The sequence below is a fragment of the Pogonomyrmex barbatus genome, unplaced genomic scaffold (assembly GCF_055798465.1).
Source record: "Pogonomyrmex barbatus isolate J1 unplaced genomic scaffold, ASM5579846v1 scaffold8, whole genome shotgun sequence".
In the NCBI taxonomy this organism is placed as follows: Eukaryota; Metazoa; Arthropoda; class Insecta; order Hymenoptera; family Formicidae; genus Pogonomyrmex; species Pogonomyrmex barbatus.
In genome coordinates, this window is record NW_028297182.1 from 6,740,155 (window position 1) to 6,766,356 (window position 26,202).

At 35.9% G+C, this 26,202-nt stretch overlaps 3 protein-coding genes across 11 annotated transcripts in view; 2 read left to right on the plus strand and 1 right to left on the minus strand.

Annotated features, from left to right (window-relative positions):
* Window positions 1-303: 303 nt before the first annotated feature.
* Window positions 304-4,222, plus strand: LOC105426223 (prothoracicotropic hormone-like). Its single transcript, XM_011637348.3, has 4 exons — window positions 304-398; window positions 996-1,232; window positions 2,310-2,450; window positions 3,838-4,222. Exons 1-4 carry the CDS (start codon window positions 381-383, stop codon window positions 3,994-3,996), a joined length of 555 nt encoding a protein of 184 aa, XP_011635650.2. The 5' UTR covers window positions 304-380; the 3' UTR covers window positions 3,997-4,222.
* Window positions 4,223-13,864: 9,642 nt separating this feature from the next.
* On the plus strand, window positions 13,865-16,195 carry LOC105426224 (uncharacterized). Its single transcript, XM_011637349.2, has 7 exons — window positions 13,865-14,037; window positions 14,382-14,761; window positions 14,899-15,018; window positions 15,093-15,148; window positions 15,219-15,297; window positions 15,370-15,498; window positions 15,731-16,195. Exons 1-7 carry the CDS (start codon window positions 13,962-13,964, stop codon window positions 15,926-15,928), a joined length of 1,038 nt encoding a protein of 345 aa, XP_011635651.2. The 5' UTR covers window positions 13,865-13,961; the 3' UTR covers window positions 15,929-16,195.
* Window positions 16,196-18,664: 2,469 nt separating this feature from the next.
* Syx1A (syntaxin 1A) overlaps window positions 18,665-26,202 on the minus strand; it is a 71,733-nt gene continuing 64,195 nt past the window's right edge. For 5 of the 9 annotated variants that reach the window (XR_016141158.1, XR_016141159.1, XR_016141157.1 and 2 more), the window contains 2 exons: window positions 25,427-25,854; window positions 18,665-25,021 (listed from right to left, as the gene is read on the minus strand). Coding sequence is in view for 2 of the 9 variants with exons in the window: in XM_089084088.1 (XP_088940214.1) it covers window positions 25,440-25,520 (81 nt within the window). In the remaining 7 variants the exon portion in view is untranslated. Of the gene's footprint in view, window positions 25,071-25,426; window positions 25,855-26,202 lie in introns of all 9 variants that reach the window. The other 4 variants (XR_016141156.1, XM_089084087.1, XR_016141155.1 and 1 more) reach the window with 3 other exon arrangements.

A 26,202-nucleotide genomic window follows, 5' to 3' on the forward strand; every position in this document is an offset into this window, starting at 1 on the left:
GATCATGCCGCAATGTTATCCAACAGCCAGCGTTCGCGCGAATGTTTCGAGTGGAATTGGTGGATGCCTTTATATGTCGTGACCCTTCGTGGTAAGGATCGGAGGTTCCAGAGGAAAAAGTACCTTTATTTATGGATGTGAATAGACGTGGGAGAGACAAAAGACGAATGCAGTTCGAACAAAGAAATCTACGCATCCCCCTCGAGTAGATATCGAATGGCATTAATGGCATCTTAGCAGGTAATGGGATCTTACTTATCACTGGAATGTAGGGCTTGCTATTAATAAATAATTTCGTATATCTATATAAGGAGCGAATGTTAGAGAGACCAGTCCTCAGTGTGGAGTGACGGCTTGCGCAAGACGTGTCCTGGGGAAGGATGAAGCTTATCCTTTGTGTAAGCATCATCAGATACGACGATGTTATTCTCCTACAATTTATTATATTTTACTTGCGCTCGTGTAAACAATATATTTAATATATTACTTCGAATTAATTTAAAACACTGTGCGAGAAGCAGATCAGATGGAAAAATTTGATGGAAGTTCTTTCTTTGTATCACAGAAATGGCAGTCATTATTTCAAACGACAGATTTTAATAAATTTGAATCAATCTTCTTTCAGACAAAATTTCTATAAAATCCATCATTTATTCAATATTCACCTATAAATTACATTAATAATAAACTTAATAAATTTTACAAATATAATCTATATTTGCGTTTAAATAAACGATTAAGAATTTTATTATTTCATTTTTCATCATAATTCGAATATCTCTGCCACATTCTCTGATTAAATAAAAATCGATTTTAATGTTGTAAAAATTCTGTTATTAAAATTCAATATTCGCGGAAAAAAATAATCCGCATGTATTCATTAAAACTTAATATATAAAAACAGAAATATTACCCATGTCACGCACGCGATAATATATCCAATTTTTACATACAAATTATTTAATTAACATGTTTGAACGACTTGATCAAATCAGGTAATTGTCTACATTTTGTTGGCGGAGAGCATGGGGGAAGTCTTGTCGATCGGCCGATGGAAACAAGTAGTCGCACCGGAATTCCTATTGGACGATCGCGAGGATATTTCCGAAGATAATCGAAACACGTTCCTCTACGAGGATAAACATAGCTTCCATCCTGAGGGACTTAACGAGCAGATCAAGCGAATCGCCGGCGTTGAGGATGTCGGTTTGCAGCCGCGTCTCGTAACGAGGGTATGTTTGCATAATTCTTAAGAATGTTTCTTTCATGGACTTTTTTCGGGGAAAAGTGACGTCGTTACATGACGCCATCGCGCGATATGCCAAATTTAGATTACGAATTCATCTTCGCAAGAGAAGGAAGAGTGTTGAGTGACCGCCTCTGATATAACAACCGCCTGGCTGTCAGTCGAGCTGTTTCCTTTATTTAAATAATTCAGAGGAGGATAAAAGTGTGATGTGCTTAAAGTCCTTTTTTTCCGATAGAAGCTATCCCAGGTGGTAAATGTAGCCATCCCTCGTAGTATCGTACTTCCGTATCGGCGCTTTCGTGTGTAAAGTTTATTAAACGCGCGCGGTAATTATTTTCGTAATTATTTTCTAAATTAATGTTAAAACGCGAAGGTCCTGTACACGCGTCGCCGTAGCGACTGATTTTAATGGTAAAGGTCATTCAGATTGATTACAAAAGATGACAAGGACTACGAGTAATGATTTTTTTTACGCTAAATGAAAAATTGCGCTTACGTTTTGCGGTAACAACGTAACGAGTGATTAAATACGTGGCAATTCGAGCTAAACAGTACGCGATAGAATTGGTTCGTTTTTCATCGTGTTATTCATTTATTTTGTTTCAACTTTGTAAATCAGTTCGCAATTTCGTACAGACGAAACAAACGTCAACCGCGATGAAAACCTAATTCCACATATATTTGTTGCACACCGCAACTGGAAACGCAGCTCGTCAAAAAGTCGAAAATAAGCTTGTTACTAAAAGAACTATCTAGCAACGCGCGACAAATATTGTGTGTAGCATCGTAATTCATGTAATTTAATTAATTATTTTTTAATAGTATATTTTCATCACCGTGTATTATCTCTTTTTTTTAAAACGGCGCCTACCATTTACGCATATAAAACATGAGGCTTAGCAGTCCCGCATAATGTGGAAGAAAATTCCATTTAAATCAAGAGACGAGTTCAATTTGAACTCGACCCTTCGCGTTCTTCGCGTGTAAGCTCCTCCGGTGTTAATTAATATATACGCGCGACACAAAGTCGCATTGGCACATCAGAGACATTTGTTCGCAGTCCGTGCCGTGCAGCTGCGAGACGCAATACGAAATAAGGGATCTGGGCGAGGGACGTTATCCCCGATACCTGACCGCCTCGAGCTGCAAGCCGAAGGCCTGCCAGAGCAAGTTCAATTCCTGCCGACTGCTGCATTACATGGTAAGATCGCGTGACAATCGATAATCCGTGGTGTGAAGTGGCGGATCTAGCCCCACTATGGGTTGTCGCCCGAGTGGTTGTCGAGTATTGTGCAAGTATACGCAACTTTAATTAGCGACGACCGTGTAGACCTCAGCTCTCAGCTTATTGATCACCGGACGTTCCATCGCCAGCCGGATAAACATTGCCATTCCGCCGTATTATAAGCGTGAACATAAGTCGCCGCGACAGCGAATCGACGCCGAGCCGATCCGTGCGCGTTGTGCAACACACGTTTAATTATGCTTTGTGCTTTTCACCTGGCGCACTTTGATTATGCAATGTCAGCCGAGTATCGGTTTATACGTTTGAATTCTCTATTCCAATTTCGCTAGAACGCCGGTTGATAAGCTCAATATCAGCGTCGCTCGGCTCGCAATCCCCTTTGTCGCAATAATTTTACGTTGTATAACGCGATTACGCTGTGATTAAGATTTCCACATAAAAACAGGCTTACTAACATGTATTATGTATGCAATGTGTATATATATATATATATATGATAAAAGATATTGTATTAAGATATAGAATAACAGAAGATATTTTGTCGATTTTTATACAAACAAAAGACATAGAGAATACAGTTTGCAATGATTTGCAAGTTAAAAACATAAAAATATACCGCACGTATTATTTTCTATCGTCTATTTTTATCTCTCAGGTAGGGGAGAATGTTAAACAACGCTGTAACAACATTTAACAGCGAGTTTAAAAAATTACCCGTCCGCGGTAACACACCGCGTATTTGTAATTATTTTATTTGCAAAAGAAGATTAATGCTGTTGAAACCGTTAATATCACAGATTAATTAATTCGCAATTGGTGTCCTTGTTACATCCATTTGTAATAAGAATTCACCTGGTGACTAATCTTAATTAATAGTATTAACTTATTGCATGCATGATTATTCATTTGAAATCTGTTATAGAGTAACAATACAGTGAATTATGCAGTTTGTTAGCTGTTAAAACAACTAGCAGTTGTTAGTTCTCCGTATAATTAATTACCTTTCGAAATTAAATCCTGAAATTACATCTCAGTACTAGCAATGAATTTACAAATAATTATTCATCGGTCATAATTACCAATTGTGTAATAAAATATTTTGAATAGAAGATTATTTACAAGAATTACATCTTTGTACATTAAAGTATATCGTTACTCTGAAATAAATATCTATTAATTAAATCAATATTTAGCATGAAAATAACTATATTACGTTAGACAAAAAAATTTCATTGTGGACGTTTGGAAGTTAATAGTCAATGTTGAAGAAGTTAATATCATTAACATTAAATAAGTCGAGAATTAAGCGAGAATTATTTAGTATTTCATCGTTTTCGCATAGGTTCACGTGTTGAGTCAACGCGATTTAAGCGGATTAGGTGATGCTCGTTATTCGGACGATAGCGGACTTCAGGAAGCACCACTCCCGGAAGCGCTCCGTCATAAGTGGCAACTGAAGCCGATGAAGATCCCAGTTGCGTGCGTGTCAGCGACAGGATAGAAGAAAATAATATATGACCGGCTCGTATGTGTGTATCGTCAAACTCGATCGAGGAGATAGAATCTAGCATTCTCCATCGATCACGCCGAGGATTGATAATTTTCCGACGAATGGATGCGGCATGTTGAATTTTACGTTTTCGCTTGAAACACATACACGGCAAAAACTGTGAAATGTAAAAAAAACGATGAATAAATAAACGTGTTTGTGACTTTTCCTCATGTAACTTTTATTTTTCGTCAATTTTAAAACATCAGTCTGCATTTCGAAAATTTTGCAATATTTCAACAGCTAAACAAAGAGATTTATTAAAAGTCTTATCTCTTAGAATCTTAAAATCTTTAAAAAAATCTTAGAATCTTTAAGAAAATTAGAAATTATATAATTCACAAACTTTTTTTGCATTAAATTTATTTCATGTGAATGTAAAATTATAATTTAAATTGATGCTCTCGCGTATAACTATAATATAAAAATCTTTAGTAGAATCGATAAATTAGTAGAAAATTAATGTGATATTTATATTATAAAATGTACTTTTAAGAAAGAAAATAATTTAATTTCCACAATTCGTAAATATACATATTTTCAAGCGGAGGGATCAGCACTTTTTTATGTTTTATATAAAAAAATGAGTTGAGAATACTATCAGCCTGAAAAGCGGGGGTGAAGCAATTTCGTGATGCAATTTACGGCTACGATGGACATTAAAGAAATAAGCACGACTAAAATCAATTGAAACGGTAACAATGTTGCAATTCGCTTCGCAAATGCGCCACGTAAACTATTTTTAACTATTTGTAAACTATTAACTTATTATAAAACTACTCATTATAAAAATAATTATAACGCTAATCTCTTTTTTAATCTTTTTTTTTTTGAATAAAATTGTTTAAATTCATTAATTCGATCAACGAGGAAGGCATAAAGGTTTGTAAGCTGCAAAGAAAATTTGACCTTTCGAATACCCTGACTGTTCTGCCATCGGATATCGCTTTACAGCAACCTACAATTTTCGCATTTTCCGTACGTCAAACACATACATATGAGCACTCCGTGCAACAAGTTACATTTAACGTATAAAATAATTTAAGAGGCAAGATCGATCGATGGCCGCTCGCGCTGAAGAGTATAATGAAACCCCGTATGTTTCCGGTCGTTCTAGAGTTACCGTAGTAATCAGTGGCGTAAATAAAGCCGCGTGCAATACACACACACACACACACACACACACACACACACAGATATACACAGATACGCGCATACAATAAGATCTAGGAGGTCCAATTCTGCGCAATTAATCGTGCTGTAAAATACCTGATTAAAAGAGGGCACAGAGACGCTTTAACGACAGCCTCCGCCTTTACTGCCCGGTTTAATTTTCAATTGTACGATGCTATATTTCTTCGCGGCACGTTCCTTCTGCATCTCAGTAATTTTAAACTTCGTCGCTCTTACAGAAACGAGTCGCCCCAGAATTATACATTTATTATTATATAATTCTATTCGGGCGAGTGCGTGCCATCGATCAGGGAAATATTATACTTTCATATAAGTCCAGTACAAAATTTACTTTACTTCATTATGTAACTGACATTTAATTTTTTATTAATTGCGTTGCATACATTAATCTGGAGCATTGTTTATTTAACATAAAATGCTATTATATAGAAATATAATACATATTAATGGAATTCCCCGAACACGTTTTAATAAATGTTACACAGTCATATCAATGCAAATAGATTTTTTATAAAATAAAATAATAAAGCAGAATAATAATGACCTTCTCATGGGTCGTTTAGCGTTAAATTTGTTGATACCGTTTAGATTTGAATAATAGATGATGGCTCTTCGTAATTTAATGAAACAACGTTAACTACGTTCTGAATCTCGATAAAATAGTTTCTTTGGTAGTAGTTCGTCCTTTGCGTGAGTTGCGCAAGTACGGCAATTTTCACATATATGTCGTCATCTACGTTTAATTTCCAGGAGCTCATAGAAATGCACGGGAAGTTATGTAGATCTCGAGTATTGACTCCAGCAACAAATATTACCTACTATAAAGGCGCAATTGACGTACCCTTGAGATTAAAGGCATTCGAGTTACACGGAATCGCAGATGTTATGTATTCCACGAATGTCGCGGATGAACAATTTCTCTTTGCGCGAACATTCGAACATCGGAAACAAATTACAGTTGTCAGCTTTCCGAAGTCGCAATGTTGTCGTCACCTCAAACAGACGGTTAGCAGATAGATAGTTCTGGAATGTTTTAAAATTGAAATTATTTTCCACATAATATTACGTATCTTCTTTAATAATATCATCATAAAGTAATTTTCAAATTTTATTGAGAAAATTGTAAAATTAAATTGGAATGTAAATTGGAATTTAAATATAACACATTGCAAATAATCTAGTAAAGTGTATGTATTATTTATCAGTTTCTGGATTGAAAAATAAAGCAATTTTGAATGCCCTAAGGTACTTCAGAAACGTGATCCTCACATGTATTTCTTTCTACAGCCACGTTGTATTTTTTAATCATTTCATAGAACTCCTTGAAAACTCTTGAGTTCACCATCTATTTGAAGTGACGACAAATTGACTTTAAGGTAGATCGCTCTTCTCGCGCAGGCTTGGCTTTGTTGATCTTACTCCATCCAAGATGTCAAACTTCATTAGAACGTGCAAGCGTTCCTACGATGGAGTCTAGTTTGCACATATTCGATAGACGCTGCATTACGCAGCCTGTAAACCCCCACAGAAGAAATACAAGCTATATCCATAAAAACGACAAGCTATCCGAGCTATCCGTGGGTGTTCATGGCACGTTACGTATCGCGGCTCATGGTGTACACGAAAAACCAATACTGCCACTCGAGCAAGTCGGTCGGAGAGTTGGGTCTTGAAAGCTAGCCACCTCGAATGCGTTCCTAATCTCATTAGGTGTACGTACACGTACATCGTTACAACAGCTGGGTGTACACCACTTAACGACGAATTTCATGTGCTAGAACGCGTGCGAGGTACAAGTTTCGCTAAATTATCGATCACAAGAAGCTAATTATTAACCAAATCGTCGACCACACCAAATTAATTTTATTTTTAAAGGGCGCGTCAAGGCGATTAACGCTTTCTGGAGTCATTAAAATTCAAGCTTCCTAAGAAAACAAATTCCAGCTGCTGTGAAACGACGTGGATGAGCAGATCTCCCATTTAAATTATCAAAAAGACATTAAAAGAAACTTACCTCACTTACATCGCAGCAAACGATCTAATTAAATTTTTATTGAACGAAGGTAATTTTAAAAGGACAAAAAATGCATGTTTATTAGAAGCAAGATAAATATCCTATAAATAAATGAAAGATTTATTCAATAAAAGATTAGCGCTTAAATTTGAGCCACTTTTATTCGATCGCGCGTTGCCAAATGACGCTTTTATTGCGCGAATATTTTTCTCATTCGGGAATTTCTATCCTCCGAGAATTCGAGACGTAAATTCATTTCGATGGACTCATGCAACTCATCGTGATTTCAAATAGTTTCTCTCTCTCTCTCTCTCTCTCTCTCTCTTTTTCTCCCCTGCTCTCTGTCGCGTGGAAAAGCTTACGGAAAAATAAAAATGAATCAAGTGCACGTGCGATCCGCTTATCCCTGCATGAGCGGAACCGTCCTTTGCGATGTCGTATGCGCGCGGCGCAATTTTTCGAATTTTACAGGGGAGTTTATTCCGACTGGCTGTGCCCCGCGCGCGCACGGCCCGCTCGTCACGCTCGTATAAATTACGACGTGCACTCGTCGGTCGATCGAGCATGGTTAAAACCCTGCTTCAAGAGCGTTAACGGTTTCCAGGAGCAAACACTCGAACGCTGTTTGCCCTCTTGCCTCGACAATATTGGCCGCCCCGTCCACCACCGCTCGATGTCGGCTCGAGCCGGTGCCTGCATGCGTCTTTACTCTGCTTTCCAACCGCATGAGATCATGCATAAAACGAGTATAGGAGGAAGGCGGGTGAAGCCGTATACGTTATCCGAAAATTGTGTCAACGAACAATCACGTTCGCTTCTTGATTCGCACGAGGAGTCTCCTCTCTCGAGGACTCGACGGATCAATTTTTGTTCAAAATAGAAATGAATTATGAACAAAAAGAAAAAAAAAAGGATAGCATTTGCTCGGAAAACTGAAATGGTTATTACGCGTTAACTAAGATAAAAATCCGATAGATGATATTTCTCATGCATAATTTCGGGGTCACGCTCTATGGAAACCATAAAAACTAATGTAATGAAAAAGTTGGACTTTACGTCGCTTTTCTTTTATTGCTGAAAATAGGAAAAATGACCTTTCGCATAGGATAAAATTTTGGAAAGAGGTCTGACAAAATGAGCACAAGTGAAAATGACAATTAAGATAATAGTCAAAATGATGAAAGTATAATAAAATTGAAAAGAAATAAGAATTGATAAATATATGCAGTATCTAAAATTGTAAAAAAAAGTTATTATAGATAAAGGGAAGACATATTATTAAGTCCCCTTCGTTCTAAATATATAATAGAAGAATAATTTTTTTATACTACTTTATATATGCATACATCTCTTACGAGTTTCGCGAGCGATTTTAAAATTGGACTAAAATTACTTGACATGTAATACACTCGAAATATTTGCGTTTAACTCGCCCGGGTAACCAGAAAATCAACGTATACAAATATTTGCTCAACGCATACGTTTACATCTATTACAAGAGCGCGTTGCAGATGTGTAAACTTCAACTGTAACGGATCTATAATGAACAATGATGTCGATAGTAAGGTGGCTTGGGAATACTAGTGATTGTGCAAGTCGCAGAAACTACGCCGTTGATATTCTAAGAAGGCCCGCTGCGTCATTTACATACATTTTATATTTAAATATTAACTTTAAATGGGCAACTGACATGAAAATATATCTGTGAGTGTTATATTTCCGAAAAATTGTTTTCTCTTCAAAGAGCTCTCATATGTCAAGGGCCAAAAGTTCCACGAAGAGAATTCCAATTTTCTGCTTGTCAAAACTGTATAATGTATATAGTCAGTAATAATTGCATTTTGCAAGTTTTGATACGCGAAAAGAGAAAACCCCTTTTCTCTGGACCTTCTTCTTCGAAACGAGGACTATAGCCATTGAGAGGCCCAAACTGTTCGAGGATATTTATTTCCGGCACTACACAGAAGTTTTATGCGCCATCTCGAAATGAATTTTTGAACGCGGTGTCGCGATTCGTCACGTGCCCTTGTTTTTTTCTTTCTTTTTCGACTCTTTTCTGCGCTCACGCACGCACCGGATATCGCCGCTTCGGGTGACATTCCGGCCCTCGAGCGCGGATATAGCCACTCGAGCCACTGTTTGCGCTCTGGCTGATCTTTCATTTACCCTGCAAGTGGGCGTATTGCCGTCGGCTTAGTCGTACTTCGCTTCCACTATCTATCTGCGCGTCGAATCCCCGATAAAAATGACCAATGACGCGCGTCGCGAGTGGCGGATCGAATCGCGCCACTCGCTCGGTGATCGATAATTAACACCGAACGCGTTGTTAGTAGACTGTATATGAAATAATTCAGAGACGAAAAATATATGAAATGAATTCCGACGAGAAACACGAAGTTAATTGGTTCACGTGTTCAACGCCACGACAATTATTTTCATATCTGTAGTGTAGACACGTTTGCATTTGCCACAATTAAAAACACAACCAGTATTGCATTTGAATGAGTTTGTAATTAATTGCCGTGGCTTTTCAAAAAATTTAAGCAATAATAAATATAATGGAAAATTAATTTTATTAATATTGAGATATTCTTTAACTATTCGAATTTAATAAGAAATTTGAAATGCTACAAAATACAGATAGAACTATATACTGAAATAATTAATTACATGATATTATATGCAGTATTGGGAAGATCAATATCGAAGTCAATGCATTACTTAATTTAATGTATCAGTACGTACAAAACAATTAATTCCAAAATCAATATGTGCATCACCTTTAATAAAGTGACATAAAATGTAATTTAAATTATTAAAGAAATTACGTGTAAAATGTATATCATAATTATTATTTTTTAATAAACTGTTACGTGTTTTTATTTTAATGATTGATCAAGGTGAATTTAATAATAATATATGCAAAATTATTAAGCTTATTCAAGCGTAAAAAATAATTGCGCGGATTATAGCAAAATAAAATATTAAAAAGAAAGAGTTTAAAAAATCGGAAGAGAAATGAATATAAAAATATAAACTTTCCAAATAAATAAAAAAATTGAAAAATCTATCCTTTTGTAAAATGTGTCCTTTTGGAAATTTTGGAAATTTTAAACATATTAACAAAAATTTCTATACATATAATATTCTTTTCTTATGATCAATAAATGCTAGATGAGATTTTATGTAAAAAAAGAAATCTCTCTCTCTATTATTATGTTACAAATTAATTAAATAATTATATCTGTTATCTGTTACTAACAAAAGATATATTTTTTAAATGATTTTAATACTGATAGAAATTATATATATATATATATATATATATATATATATAAGAACATGAAACTTAAAAAATAATTTAATTAAAAAATGTAAAGACGATTTTATTGATGAAAATTTTAAAAAAGTCATCGCTTGTAGCATTTCTTCAATATTCAATATTAAATGTCTTTGTTTCTAATTGAATTTAATAATTCCATAATTCATGTCTAATTGAATTTCAGAATATTCTACATAATGCTAATCTAATTATTTATATATGTTAATCTAACTATTTATTTTATGTTATTCTAAACCTTCAAAATAGATCTAATTCACTGAATTTTATATTAACTATATTTTATTTGGCTTATACTTATAGTCACTTTTTTATTTTGAGATATCTTACAACTTTTTTATGGCGTTATTTATACATAAAATGACGTCATTTGCCAAAAAAATCCAAAAATAGTGTCCGGCGCGTAATACCGTTTGCCTTGGAAATGGTCAGTTCATCAATCCCTTGATGATCACATTGTAAGATTGAGAAAGAAAAGCCTCGTTCCTAATAATAGCTCCTGCGTGGCACATCAGAAGTACTTTGAGTACAGTAACTCCGTTCCATGAGTGTTATCATCTGACCGAGTATTATTTCTACTTCTTTTTCATTTCTACGTCTTCTTTCGTCGCCTCCGATTAATATCAAAGTTCAAGATACTTTGTCTCTACGAAAATAAATTAAGTTTTCTCTTTTTTTTTCACTCTTTTTTTTATTCACGCGATAGACACATTAACTTGTAATTTCAACAAATTGGCAAAATTTTTTATTTTTAATTAAATAATTTTTATGATATATTTTTTTCTTTATATCGAAATTTTTCTTTCCTTAATTAGATAAGCATCTTGTCATATTTCGATTTGTGAAAATAAAGATGATATAATTGCTTAATTACCTCTTTATATGACATAAATTAATATCTTCTTACAAATTATTAACTATTAATTATTAAATAAAAAGAAATTGATTCTACAGCTAACTCGTGATTTTTTTTCAACAGTAGTTTCACCTTATGTGCTCTTTCTCTTTCGCGCTTATCTTATTCATTCGTTAGAACGTTTTTAATCATTCTTCAATCGTATAATCGTATGCTTCTATTTACTGTACGTGAATAAAAATCGTTGTTGCGTAAATGCAATTTTACGACTCTGCTTTGGCGAAGGTCATTCCGCGCGATTTCAACTGCAACGAGACTACGTCCATGTCGTGGGTGTCGCGAATCCCATTCTCTCACGGGCATTCGGATTTCGAAAATGAGGTCTCGTACGCGCGATAACGCTATTATACACCTCCGGCAATTAATAACGAACGATGTTTATAGATGCATGGTGGTGCATTGTATGAGAGGTCGGACAGCTCGTAATATTCTAAGCTACATTAACAAATGTTTTCCTGTCCTATTTCGGCACCTGACCGTGAATATTAAGCGATTCCGCACACCCACGAGGCAATTCTAGCGTAATTTTCGCAATTACGAGCACTGTAACATCAGATACACATGTGCGTTTCATTAAATATTCGTATCGACGCAACACAAATCTGCTACACGCACCTGGTAAGATAAAAATTGCTTTCTAATATGTATTCTTGATTTTATAAGATCCTATATCTAATCTTTTATTTTATAAAAATAAAACTCTATGTATATTAACATATAATAATAATTTATATAACATTTTTTGTATATAAAAATTCTGGCTCGCGCATAAAATTGATTTATATTTTTTTTTAAAAAGTAATAAAAATATAATTGAAATTAATATGTTTTAAATGTAATTCATTAACAAAGAAATAATTTTATATTCAACCTTTAAAGTAATAAGGGTTGATTATAATTCTCTCTTTGAAAATTAAAATTTTAAAAAAACCAGAAAAGAATATTTAAATCCTAATTGCTATAATTTGCTTGTAAATTAATTTAACATTACGAATTCTTAATTTAATGTAATCCAATAATAGAATTTAAAAAAAGATTAATAAATAAGCGGCATTCATTCTATATCTAAATATTTATAAAATTGAATTAAATAATAAGTGAATGATCCCAGTTCGGAGAATTTCATCATTTAGTTAGTTAAATTACGAATATAGTTAAATGAAACCGCAGTGCCTTCCATTCGGGAAAGAGCAAACTGTTGGAACGTCGGTCGATGCAACTACCAAACGGCGTACTCATGCCATTGCGCCACGAGGTAATTAATGAAATTACAACACATTAGCTGCTACGCTAATGACGAGACGAAACGTCCACAACATTGTCTACAACGATGTCCGAAGCTATCGGTATTTGCATGAGAGAAAATCGTAGACCGTATACGCTTTTCTGAATATTGCTTCTCCTTAGGCATTAAAAATATTTACATTAAAAAATGTCTAATTTTTATTTTTGAATAAAAATGATTTGCAATTTTCATATTATTATAATTCTGCAACAACTGTAAATAACTTTAATCTTTTATCACAAAATTTTATATTTTTTTCAAGTTAAAATTTGACATTTATGTATGTACATGTACCGTTCATTGTATCATTCGATCAAAATTTTACAATTATTTTCGTTTCTCATTTATTTTTACAATTCAACATTTATATCAATCAAAAAATTTAAATTATGTGATGTAATTTAATTAATAATAATCGTAATTAATAATTATTATAATTATAATTAATAAAAGAAATTTGTTTCTTATATTTTTCTCTCAAAATTTAAAATCATCTCAGAAAAATCATCAATTAGGAGATTATAATACATTGTCATAAATTAAAAGTTTGTCTTTTTATAGATTAATAGTTCAAGTTTTATATCTTTTCTTTTTCCGACATCTAATTGCATCCATTGTGTTATCTTAAGAAATTATCATTAGTGCTAACAAAAAAATAAATTATCTTAGTGAGCTTATTCTTTATAATTGCACTGTGTTATTCTGTCTACATCTAAGATAAAATAGATATATAAAATTACACATTAAAGAAAAAAAGGAAAAAATGCAAAAATAGTGCAAATAATCGTATAAAGGACAATATTGTTCTTCGACAGACTCGAGTCTGTCTGTTTCTCGTAATATATAAATATTTTCTGCACTTATGTCCATTTCTATCAATTTAAATTAACTTAAATCTCGGTTTATCTTTTTTTACTTCTAAAAATGGATAAAAAATAAATTAAAATGAGATTAAAGGTTAATATACTGATAGGAATAAACGTTAAAATGAGATAGACATGTAATTGACATTGAGGAGAAAAAGAGAAAAGACTAAAGGTGCAGAGTTCAGCTCTTTGAAGAACAAATCTCATATGTATTTCTCTCGCGCATGGCAAATGTCAAATGACATATTGCGATAGGACGCTTGGTGTTTAGTATCTTTGCCACATTCTTAACTTGGAACACGATGACTCGATTGATCTTCGGCTTCCTGATTTGCGCCTTTGCGACGGCGAGTTTTGTGGACACCTACAGATACAAGGGTATCACAAAACGATTTGTCTTCACTGTTTTTGATTAGTGTTTCTAACCTAAAAATTGTGATTTCGATATTTTTTTCTATTTTTCCATCAACATGCATGTTTTTGATGAACTCTGTTTCAGAAATAAGTTTTTTTCATCAAGAAATTGAATCATTTGAATTTTTTTTATTAGAAATTTGAAATATACTTTTTCGATAAGAGGAATATGCTGATATATTTTTTGATTAACCCAAGCAAAACTCTATTAAGTTATCTAGCTTTTTATGTTTCTACGAAATTGTATTAACTTCTATTTGTCTTGCAAGCAATTATATGGATTAATTCCTTTGTCATAATTATCACAGATTATGACACGGAGCAACAGAATGAGTATTATGTTGAAAAGTTGCTGCGTTTGTTACGCAGTGACGAGTATAACAGAGAAAATAATAGGAATATTCAAGATGAAAATTGGAACGGACGTTGGATGCCTGACAGATTAGGTGATCCAAAGCCATCTCCCAAAATATTGCCAATAAGCCAGCAACAGTACCAATATGAATCTGTGACAGATCTACCTGTCGATATGCATTGGACTGGACGTTGGATGCCTGATAGATTAGGCGATCCAACACCACCACCCAAAGTATTGCCAAAGAATCAACAACAACATGAATACGAATCTATGACGGAACCTTCTCACATACATATGGGTCATGTTTCACCAGATTGTGATGATGCTAAGGTTGTTATAATCTATATTACAGATTATTTTAATACAAAAGAAAAAACACTTAAATATTTTCATTTAAACATTTAAATATTTATTTAAATATTTTTATAATCTGAGTATTGCATTTTTTAATAGTAATAAAATTTCAGACTAATTTAACTGTTGATTGGAATCATACTCCATCTGAATATACATGCTATGGCCATAATATCATACCAAGTAAGATTACACCGATACTTTACTGTGAGAAAATTCCAAAGGCATATCAGGTAAAAATATTTCATATTGTTATTTTTAAATATTGATATTTCCTAATCCAATTTTGATCAACGTATTTTTTCAGGCTGCTCATAAATGTATGAATCAAAAAATTGAGTATGATGACGATATCCCTCTTTAGTAAGTAGTAATGTGATATTCTCTTAGCATTTATAAGCAATTCCTAACAATATTTATGTGCAATTTGCAGTGGTCCACATAGACCTTTATGGCCAATTTACGGAGAATACAAATTTGTGCCCAAACAAAGATGGTTGCATAGTCTCGAGGTAATCAAGCAACATAAAGTATCATCAGATTTGATATTAGACTATTATTTGCATTTGTTATCTTATTGTTAGCATGGAGCAATCGTAATGTTATATCACCCATGTGCCAATCCACTGGAAGTAAACCGATTAAGAAACCTCGTTAACAAATGCCTCTGGCGGCATATCATCACACCATACAGTTACCTTGATGAGGAACGGGTAAGTATAAACTTATATTAATAATAATTTATTTGACAAAAAAATTTTTCCAAGTTTTTTTAACTTTCAAACTTATCTATAAATGATTTGAATTATTTTTAATTGCTTCTGTTATTATTTAACTCTTTAAATGATTTGAATTATTGTTAATTGGTTCTGTTACATTAACTGTTTTTAAAAATTCAAATAGAAAATATTCCAATATCTCTGAATTGTTGTCCTGTTTGTATAGCCTTTGGCGCTTTTATCCTGGGGATGCAGATTAACCATGTCTTACGTGAACCCAACAATTGTGAGCCGTTTTATACGAAAAAGGGCTCTTCGCGGCCCAGAAAAAACTGCAAAAGATGGTCAGTTTGAAGATGGGCTGTTGAGTCGATCGAGCGTAGTGACAGATCCAGTTGATTCCGAACTTTGCCCTACTATGTAAACGAATGTGCATAATAATACGAATAGTGATATCCCCTGCAAGACTTACGATTTGTGTTTATATTTTACATATTATTTATCATGTACATATTATTTATCAAACGTATCTAGTTATCGTTTATTTCTTTATTACGTATAATGTTTTGTTCGAGATTAATTTATTTGTAATTTCCAAAATTATTCGGTATAAAGAGCGAGATCGTTTCCTATGTAGCTTGTAATTATGTCTGTACAAGATATTACAATAAATCACATATGAGTACACAAATCGAAGAAAGTCACTTTTGACCCTCATGATGCATCTTGCATTTGTAGAAAAGGATTAGAGGAGATGCTGAGAGGACCCAAGAAACTTAGTCGCTCCCTCTTTTCTTTTATTCCTCATATATTCATATATTCTTCACCCTTCGAAGAAGATCATTAAATACATTGAACATCGTGTCGGTTTTTTGAATTCTCCTTGCGGACCGCTTATCTACAGATGTATAGTAACTTCACTGTAGTGCTGATTATAATCTTTATTCTTGCGGATTACTTATCTCCAATGATATATAAAATTAGGGATTAAGACAAGTGACACGCTACTGTTGTTATCGGTAATGCAAAATATGCTACTCGACTACTCAATTGTAAGTCGTTATAACGTAAAAGAATATAATTGTACAGTGAACGCTTGATTTTTCTCCTTTTTCCTCTTATTTTTTTTTCGCTTTTGTGGATAAATGTGTGAATATCGAGAGTCGTTATTCTTACATCGTCGATGTTTCTTGAGTGCAGAACGAGTAGAAGCTGACGATTCGCGTCGGAAGAAGCGGAGGTCGCATCTTGCCAAATTGGGACTTTTCGCCGAGAAATCAATCTTGTTAAATAACACAATTGTCCAAAATACTTATTACAAGTCATCATAATTTTTCAGACGATCTAATTTTTTAATCTTTTAGATAAGCGCGTATATCCTAATTTTTTTAATATTTCTTAAATGCTTCGATCCTGCAAATATATATTATTTTTTCAATGTCCCAACTTTTCAGACGCCTTACTTCTTTTTTTAGGCAATCTAAATTCTTACATGCTGTTTGGATATCTTTCAGATATCTTTCGAATTCGCGTACCAATCGCGACGATATAAAACTATGATACTCCGAGGCCGGAAGTTGCTCTTCCTGACACGAGCCGCCGCTTCGAGTCTCGTTGGTCGAGAGAATAAACACGTTTTTATTTTACCTTTTTGCTTTTCGTGGCGCAATCCGGCGATTTCTAACTGCATTCGACACATCGGACTTCGCAATTCGATTTTCCTTCGCTAGCCGTTTGAAAATTGCCAAGGTGATATAATGCAGTCCGAAAAATGATGAAAGCTTTAACGATAATAGATACTGATTTTCATATAGCGAAAATTGTATTGCGAAAGCGAATCTTTTTGTACGGCCAGCGAGATAAGATTAGAGTTTTTTGCAGTGATGTTCTCGAAAGCAGCTGGATTTCTTTGCCGGACGCATGGCTAGAGGCCTACTGCTACGTTCATAAAGGGATTTTTCCTTTGTGCTTGATTACACGAGAAAAGGGCACATTCACTTTATCACGTATTATCTCTACTGCAGAATTAATCATCGCTCTTCACATCCAAACAATGCAAAAATCCGAAAAATATCTTCGCTAATTCGTTTTTATCAACGTCGGTTGATTCTATCTAAATGTAATTGATCATTGCCCCTTCTTGATCTAATTACGCTGTAAACGTGTAATTGCTTAAATTTCGAATCAATCAAAATCAATCGGCGTTATTGAGATCTTAAATTCAACAAGACAAGACCTGATGAGAGCAGTATCGATAGATTAAAAGTATCACTCAATCTGTGAGTGATCGTGTTAATTGAATTAACAATAAATATATGATTTATGAAGATATGGTCATTTTTATATATATATATATATATATATATATATATATATATATATATATATATTCTATCAAATATTAAAAATTAAAATAATGTTATATAACATATTAATTTAAATCACTGTTTAATGGAATAAAAAAATTATGCACAGATCGATATAATAATTTCATATGTAGTGAAATTAATTATAGTTCGAGCTATTAAATGATAAAACACAACTTGAAACATTACTACGCGCACATATACATATCTTTCTATAGTTTAATAAATTTCTCTCTAGGAAACTTTTAATCAAAGTTTAATTTTGCACATTTTTCTTAATTATCAATTTATCTGTTACTTTCACTATATTTCTTTAATTCATTTTATTTACTTACTTTTTTTTCGACTGCTTTGATTTACATTTCTATTTTTCGCTTTTGCAATATAATCATAGTACAATTATGCTGTATAAAACCGATCTGATTATTATAGCATGATCACTCGCAGATCAAACATTTCGTGTATGTTTCTTAAATATTTCTTGGATATTTTCATTGTTCGAATATCGGCCTCGCTCTCTCCAACTCGTAAGATTTAAGACCTTCCTGGCTGTAGAACCGGAAGGAACGGCTCCTTCGGAGCCAACGAGGTGGAGTCCTTCCACCTCGCTCGTCCCCGAACAAACGATTACATAAGACGGGGGGGATGTCTCAGTGGAGGAGTGTCTCTTAAAATTATTGCCGACTTTGTACAGTGTCAATGATGATGATGATAATAGTAATAGTAATAGCGGTTAATCGTTAGTCAGAGACAAGAACGCAAGATGCCAGATTTATATCGACGCGTTTGCTGTCTTTTCTCCTTTTTTTTTTTTTTTTTTTCTTTAACGCTCCTTTTCGCGACTTTCCGTTCAGCATTTAGAGTTTTTCTTATACGCGGAAGAGAAATTACACAGCGCGCGCTCGCGAGACGTCGGATATACGTATAGGCAGAAAAAACACCGTTGAGAGTTAGAGTTTTTCTTTCAGTAAGTATTTCTGTGTAATACAGTAGTGTTATGCTTCTTTTTATTATTTTTTACGAATTTTCATCTATATGAAATACCTACAATAAAAAGTATCCATTATCTTTGTTACTCCAGCACGTGCTACGATTTAGTTTCTGTTCTTTTTTTTTTTTTTTACTTTTTCATTGTTTTAAGTTTTAACATGTTTCTCTCTCATGCGTTCTCTCTCGCGCGCACATTTTTTTCTCTCTTTCTCACACACACACACACACACACACACACACGCGCGCGCGCGCGCGCGCGCGCGCGCGCATACAGATACTCCTTCGCTTCTAATATTTTTTATTAGGTTTCAATAAATTAAGTTTATTAATAATCTCACTTTGCCACGCCGTGATATGCGCGTGCGATTCTTACTTTTTATTTTTAAATTGTTTAAGACTCTTCTCCCTCCTTGCCACATCAACTCTTTTTCTCTCTCTCTCTCTCTCTCTCTCTCTTTCTTGCCTTTCTTTTTTTTTTCTTCTTTTCTCTTAAAACTCTCGCGAAATTACGATTTACACTTGAAATTGGAATTGACACTCATAAGGTTATTGAAGTAGTAGTCTCTCGTATTTAATAATTGCACCAACATGACATCGACCCACATGCTCACGGACACCAGATTGATCTTTCCTATTTACATGCGTCTCATCTCTCTTCTTTCCCCCCCCCCCTCTTCCTTTTCTTCTTCCCTCTCCTCTTCCTCTTTCGCGTGTATTTTCTATGTCCGGAAGTGGATCGCACGTCCAAAGATCCCTACGTAGATCGACCCGCTGCACAATCTTTGTTCTATCCTATTCTACGTATAAATGCAATGAAATAGCGTATTTAATAATTATTAAACGATGTCCCTCCTTCTCCTTCTCTCTTTCTACTCAATCGTCCGCAGTATATACTCCGGCTAATCGCGATGAACAAATGTAAGTTCGAGAACGCGGAAATTGTGAATGTGTGAACCGCGATTTCTCGTTCTCGTTATGTTTCTCAATAGTTTGTCCCTCTTGACACGTTTGTCGGCGCTTTTTAAACTGCCACCATGTCTTGCACGCGGTCGGGAGATTCTCAAGGAAGACGCGTCAGCTTCCGCAATTAGCTACCTAATGAGATGCTCGCACGTGGGGGAAAACGTTTCGAACGTTCGCGATAAACTCGCGACCTAAGCATCCGACGTTCACCAGACTGCGCGATTCTTAAACGGCGACAGAGCCGACTTCGCGAACGCTGCTCCGGTTCGTCCGATAAAAAAAAAAAAAAAAGAAAAGAAAAAAAAACAAGAAAATGCTCTCTTGCGTCTTAGCTGACGGTGGTGGCGTGATGATGAACGTAATCGCGAGTGTGAAAGGGAAGGATTCCGAAGGCTGCTGAAACGAGCGAGATCAAAAGCGAGATACAAGTCAGATTAAAGACAACGAGATTAAGACACATCCGAACGGCCGTTCTTAGCCCTTTGGGGATTAAAATTTGTCTCCCGGATAAGACGAGAATGAACGTCAGGATGATCGATCGATCGACAGTAACGAGGAGACGCGATGTTTCCTTAAATCTTTAGGCCAGATTCGTTTTAACGTTTACGTAGTCGGCAATCGTACGCCGACAGACTGCAACGTTACTCTTATAGAATCTCTTTCTTTATCTAACGATAAGAAATTGACGACGATAGGTGTATATTTTTTTTTTCTTCCTCTCAGTCCCTACTAGGGAGAGGAGATCGTTATAAAGCTAAAGTTACGAGATCTGCGTTATGGATCACTGCGAAAGCGGATACGTCGGATGTACTTCAGATGGACTCGTCTGCGACGATCCGTTACGAAAAATCGATTGATCCGAGAAATAAGGCGAACAAGACTACGCGAAAGATCGACGCGTTATTAAACAAACATAGGGAAGATAGGTACGTTAGCGTACGTTACGTGTTACGCGATACGTTTAATTAGGCGACTCGATAGAGCACAAGGAGACAGCAACGCAAGTTTCAAGCATATATAGGATATACGCAAAGTGTTTACGCGGCCGAATGAATGGAAACGTACAGCTTGAAGAGAGAGGGCGTGCTTTCGCATCCGCGCGATTTGTCTTCTTTACCTCGTTCCGGTCGAAAGGGATATCTCTTTTCTCCTTCTTCTTCTTCTTTTTTTTTTAGAGTAACGCGAAGCTTCTCAGCGCGCGGACAAAGCATCCTCCCTTCAACGAAATTCATTAAACAGCTAGATAATGAGTATCAGAGAGTGATATACCTATCGACGAACACCATAACTCGTGATAGAGGGATTACGCGATTATTAAATCTCCAGCCATCTTAATTATACAGGATTATAATTAGATAGTAGATCGTAAAATGTTTGTTCTACCTAGACTAACAATTATTATGCTTTCTGTACAATGCAAGGTGTGATCTTAATATCTTCTTAATCATCGTTATTATAATTATTATTATTATTTAATGTTAATTATTACAGCAACGCACGCTTAATGTGCAGTGCACGAATCGTAATCGTTCATCGTTATATCATTTTCCTCTTTTTTTTTTTCTTTCCCCTTTCCGTTTAAACATTAACCCATAATCTTCTGTAGAATGTATGCACCTCAACGTTCGTAATAATTATAATATACTCAACAAAACATTAACATTAACGTCGCCAGCACTCCGTCCGATACATTAATCTGTCAAGGAGCAATATGTAGGCGCTGCCAATAATAATTGTTGTTATCAATATTATTCTTCATTCTCCTCGATCATGACACTTCTCTCTATCTACCTATCTATTTATATATATATATATTTTTTTTTTTAATATGTATATGTATATATATCCGTGTACGTACAATATCTCGCTCATTCTTTCCGCCAATAGGATTATTCTTTAGTTATTTTTTTTTCTCCGTAACACCTATAATTATATTATTGCTGCAGCTTAATGGATTTCTTTGCTTCTTACACACACACACACACACACACACACACACACACACACACACACACGCACACACGCACGCACGCACACGCACACGCACACGCACACGCGCATTCGCACTTTTTTTCATTCACACGCAATGTCTCTTGTTTCCTGCGCTTATCATGCCCTCCGTTACTTCATTCCAAGTTGGGGTTAATCGGTTCGAAGATGATACACTTTTCGCATGGTCGGTTTCGAGAACCCTCGCATAAATTGAAGGAAATTTGAAAAAATTTTTTTGCGCAAGAAAATATATATAATTTTAATTATAGTTATTTTTTCATGCACATTAATTAACATTCAAAAGAAACGAAAGATGTTTGTGTTATTTAGAGATGCGCGACAGTGGCTTCAAGATCCACATACTAAATTGTTAAAAAAAAAAAAAAAAAAAAAAAAAAAAAAAAAAAAAAAAATGCAAATCGCAAATATAATTCAAAGTCGGATCAATCGTTCGTGAGAGAGGAATTTTCAAGGCTAGCGCAAATACAAGGCAGTTACACTTTTGTCAAGCGAAAAGAGTGCTTAAGGAGGCAGCGCGGGGAATTACTTTTGTTGAGGGTCCGCCGAGATTACAGAAGACGCAAAACAACTATCGTTCAAGGTTCGAGAGTTGACGCGGTTGACGATCCATAGTCATCATACCCAATACCTAATGGCGTATCGTGCAACACGAAATCGAAGATGACAAATCCGTCGAACCGGTGAAAGAAAAATAAAAATATCGATCAAATTAAACGTCTAAAAGCAAAATCTATTCACTTATCTCGCGTAATATATAATAATGAAAATCTATTCTAATATCTATGACGTGCCTGGACATCCGTCGTCGCTTCTGCCAGTCACATTCTGAAACGCGACGTCGCGCAATTACGCCCACAATCGCTCCGTCTACACCTCGCTATATCGCGCTAATTACAGCTAAATAGAAATACTGGAAGAATTGATTGTTTCTCTCACTGAACACCTATTGGTCGAAACACCTTCTCGATTGAACTGTCGTTTAGAGCAAACGAGACACAATGAGTGCGCGGTACGCTTTTACTGATTTAAAATACCCGTTATAAAAATCACATCGATGCCCTTATCATCGTAAATTAATCGAGTGCTTCGAGAGTCGATTGTGCCAAACCAGTGTCGGCTAACTAGTAGCGAGTAACACGAAGTGCTGAAAGGGAATGCCCAGTTAAGCTTAGACGAAGCTAGAGCCCCTGATTCTAGCAGTAACTAACTCTAATATACTAACTGTACATTAGTAAATGCCTTGCTGTCTTTTATGCGCGTGAAAAGAGAACTTCGCGAACCATAGTTGGCCAACGTTGGTGCACAATCTACTTAAGTTATGCGCTTCGCGAATTTAACCTCACGATTCGCATTCAACGTGCCGTCTTTTCTGCGAAGAAGAAACATCTAGCCGATTCCTCATGATCGATCCGGATACAGAGAGGTGTAGAGATGTCGAAAATTGTTACTCGGAACTGGCGTGATATGTATAGCCGAGGGTTAAACCGCTGGTTGAGGTAGTAGAAATTTGCGATTATTACTTAGTCGGCGCTAATCCTCGCTTAAGTAATATCCGCTACTTTTGATAAACATTAACCGCTAAATACTCGAACTTTTCGATCTCAAGGGAGAAAGGAGTTCGGAGGAAATTCTCGTCCGAAAGCTTGGAACAGCTCTCCGCGTAAAATGTACCGTATAGAAATCGCTAGAAATTATCATGAATATCAATGTGAGTTATTACACTGATACCGATTGGCGTTTACTATTTATCTAACAGTGTATCACCGTAACGGAATGTACCAGTGAAAGTTACGATTATCTACCGTGGACAATGCAAATTCGGCGTACAAATTTTTTAGTCAGCGGTTTATCTCTCGTGTATAAGCGGACACAAGACTGGATCCAACAGGGCAGGATCGCCTTTTCAGAATGTGACTCCAGAGTGACTCCGTCCGAAATTTTCTTTTTCCTTTTCTTTCTTTTTTTTTTTTTTCTTGTATTGTACAAATCACAGTCAAAGAAAGTGGCCTTTCGAGCGGCACCTTTCGCGCGTGCGTCGTACATCATATCTTTCGCAGCGATAAGAAAGTTGTAGCCGCGAGCCGTTCATCGCCTTCGCGTTACACAGATAAGCGCCATTAGATGTCGGGGGTCGGGTCGCAAACGAGGCGGATACCGCGAAGGTCGCGTTACGCGGATCACCGTTTCCGGCGATGACGCGCAACGTGCATCGATAATCATGTCTCGTGGCATTCGACGGGGGGGGGGATGATGTCGTGTGCGCGGGGGAAAGGCGAGGGGAGGAGGGCGAGGGAGAGAGAGAAGAGGGGAAACACCGGCAGTGTCCTCGTGTCAATGATCATCCTGTCGACGATAGGACGACGTTGTGTGTCAGAGCGTCGATCGTGGATGTCGACTTGACCGACGATGCGTATCTCTTCGATCGACAGTTCTGATCACATTTTAAAGTCGCGACAGCTTAGCTGGCTCTCGGTTTTCTCGGTTCCCGTTCTATTTGCGAGGTCTCCTGTCGCCTGTTATCTTTGCCGCGTGAGAGGAAAATGGAGGGAGGAAGGGAAGGAAAAAAGACCGATGTATAAACAAAAAGAGCTCACAGCTTAAAGCTTCCTCGCGGATGAGCGAGCGGGAGAGGATACTGACTTGGGACTGACTGCCAAAAAGACGGATCTGTCGGAGAAAATGGTCGAATTAATATTTGAATAGAAAAACGAGGGATTAATACTTGTTTCTTTCTCTCTCCTCTTTTCGTACTTTTTTTTCAACCAAACGCAACTAGCGCAACTAGCTATCGGAGGAGACTTTCGAGTCGAGGATGACGCAAACGGAGCGACGACGACGACGACGACGACGACGACGACGACGACGACGACGACGAACAACGATGAAGATGGCGATGGCGATGGCGATGGCGATGGCGATGGCGACGTCGACGACGACGACGGTGATGATCCTTTATCTCTTTGGTTTTCTTCGTGTCGAGCTGGAGAACGCGTGTGATAGACTGAAGGCTCTAGCGATGATGGGTGTTACGACAGAAGCGCGCCGATGATGGCACCTTCAATAATGACAATCTCCTCTCGTCCGAATGGCGATCAGCTTCACGTATCGAAGCGATATGAGTGAATGCTGACGCTGCCGGCGGTTCGGAATTAGGTACACGATGTTGCTGATGTCTTTGGACTTTTCTGAACAGAAAGATCGTCCGAGTGCGTACAGTGGCAGTGCAATTGCCGACTGTTCGTCGGCACATAAAAATCTTATCAATTTAACGCTAGAATGGAAATGCCTAGTTTAGTGCTGTTATTTAGTTATATAGTAGTAAGCAAATCAATCACGGTGCGAAAAGTGAATTAACGGATAAATAAAAAATTAATTTAAAGTTAAAACTCGACGTCATTGCACGTATTATTTCGACGTAGCAGCGAATCAAATTACAATTACAGCGATTGTCAAACGTCGTTAAATCAATAAATCCGTCAATAAATCCGTTATTCGTATCGCGCAGTATGTTCTTATCACTGTCTGGACCTGATATTCCCAATATCATAAAATGTCAAATGTCGCACAGCATGTCACGTGTCCGTACGTACCTGGTTTTGGCGTTCACAGTCCGAAGTATCCACCGATGGTGGTGGCGACGACAACGCCCAATACGGCGAGGCAAATCATGATCATGATCTTCTTCTGCACTCGGCATTAACAGAGATCGATAAAAGTTTAATATAATCTACTACAAAACTGTCTCTCTCTCTCTCTCTCTTTCTCTCTCTCTCTCTCTCTCTCTCTCTCTCTTTCTCTCTCGACTCTTTCCTAAATCTTTCTATGCTCATTTCTCTCTCTTTATCTCCCGCTCAATCTCTCATATTCAACACCTTACTCATATGCTCTCGATACCTCTGTCCATTATTATTACCCTATACATTATAATTGTTTACTTATCGATCTATCGTATTGTGGAGCACCTGAAAGAAATTGGGTCTTGCTCGTTGCCGGCATGGGGACGCACCTTTGTAATGGCCTGTGTAAAAAATGATGTATGAGTGTATAACTGTGACATACACAACTGGCAAGAAATTGCAACTGAACAGAAGCTGACTCTTGCAATATCTAAACTTCCGATTTTGAAAACAAAATGGAGTGTCGGGATCAGGTTTATGTTACAATTCTAATTAAATCATTTTAACTCGCTATATGTGTTCTTAATTTTAATCATATCTTCAATATATATAAATTTCAAATCTTTTATCTCCCTCATCATCTATAAACTTTTTAACTAATTTCGATTTGTCCCTGATAAAAAATTCACATTTATACGTTCAAGTATGAGAATTAGAAATATTATATTCCGTATTTAAATACAGATTTC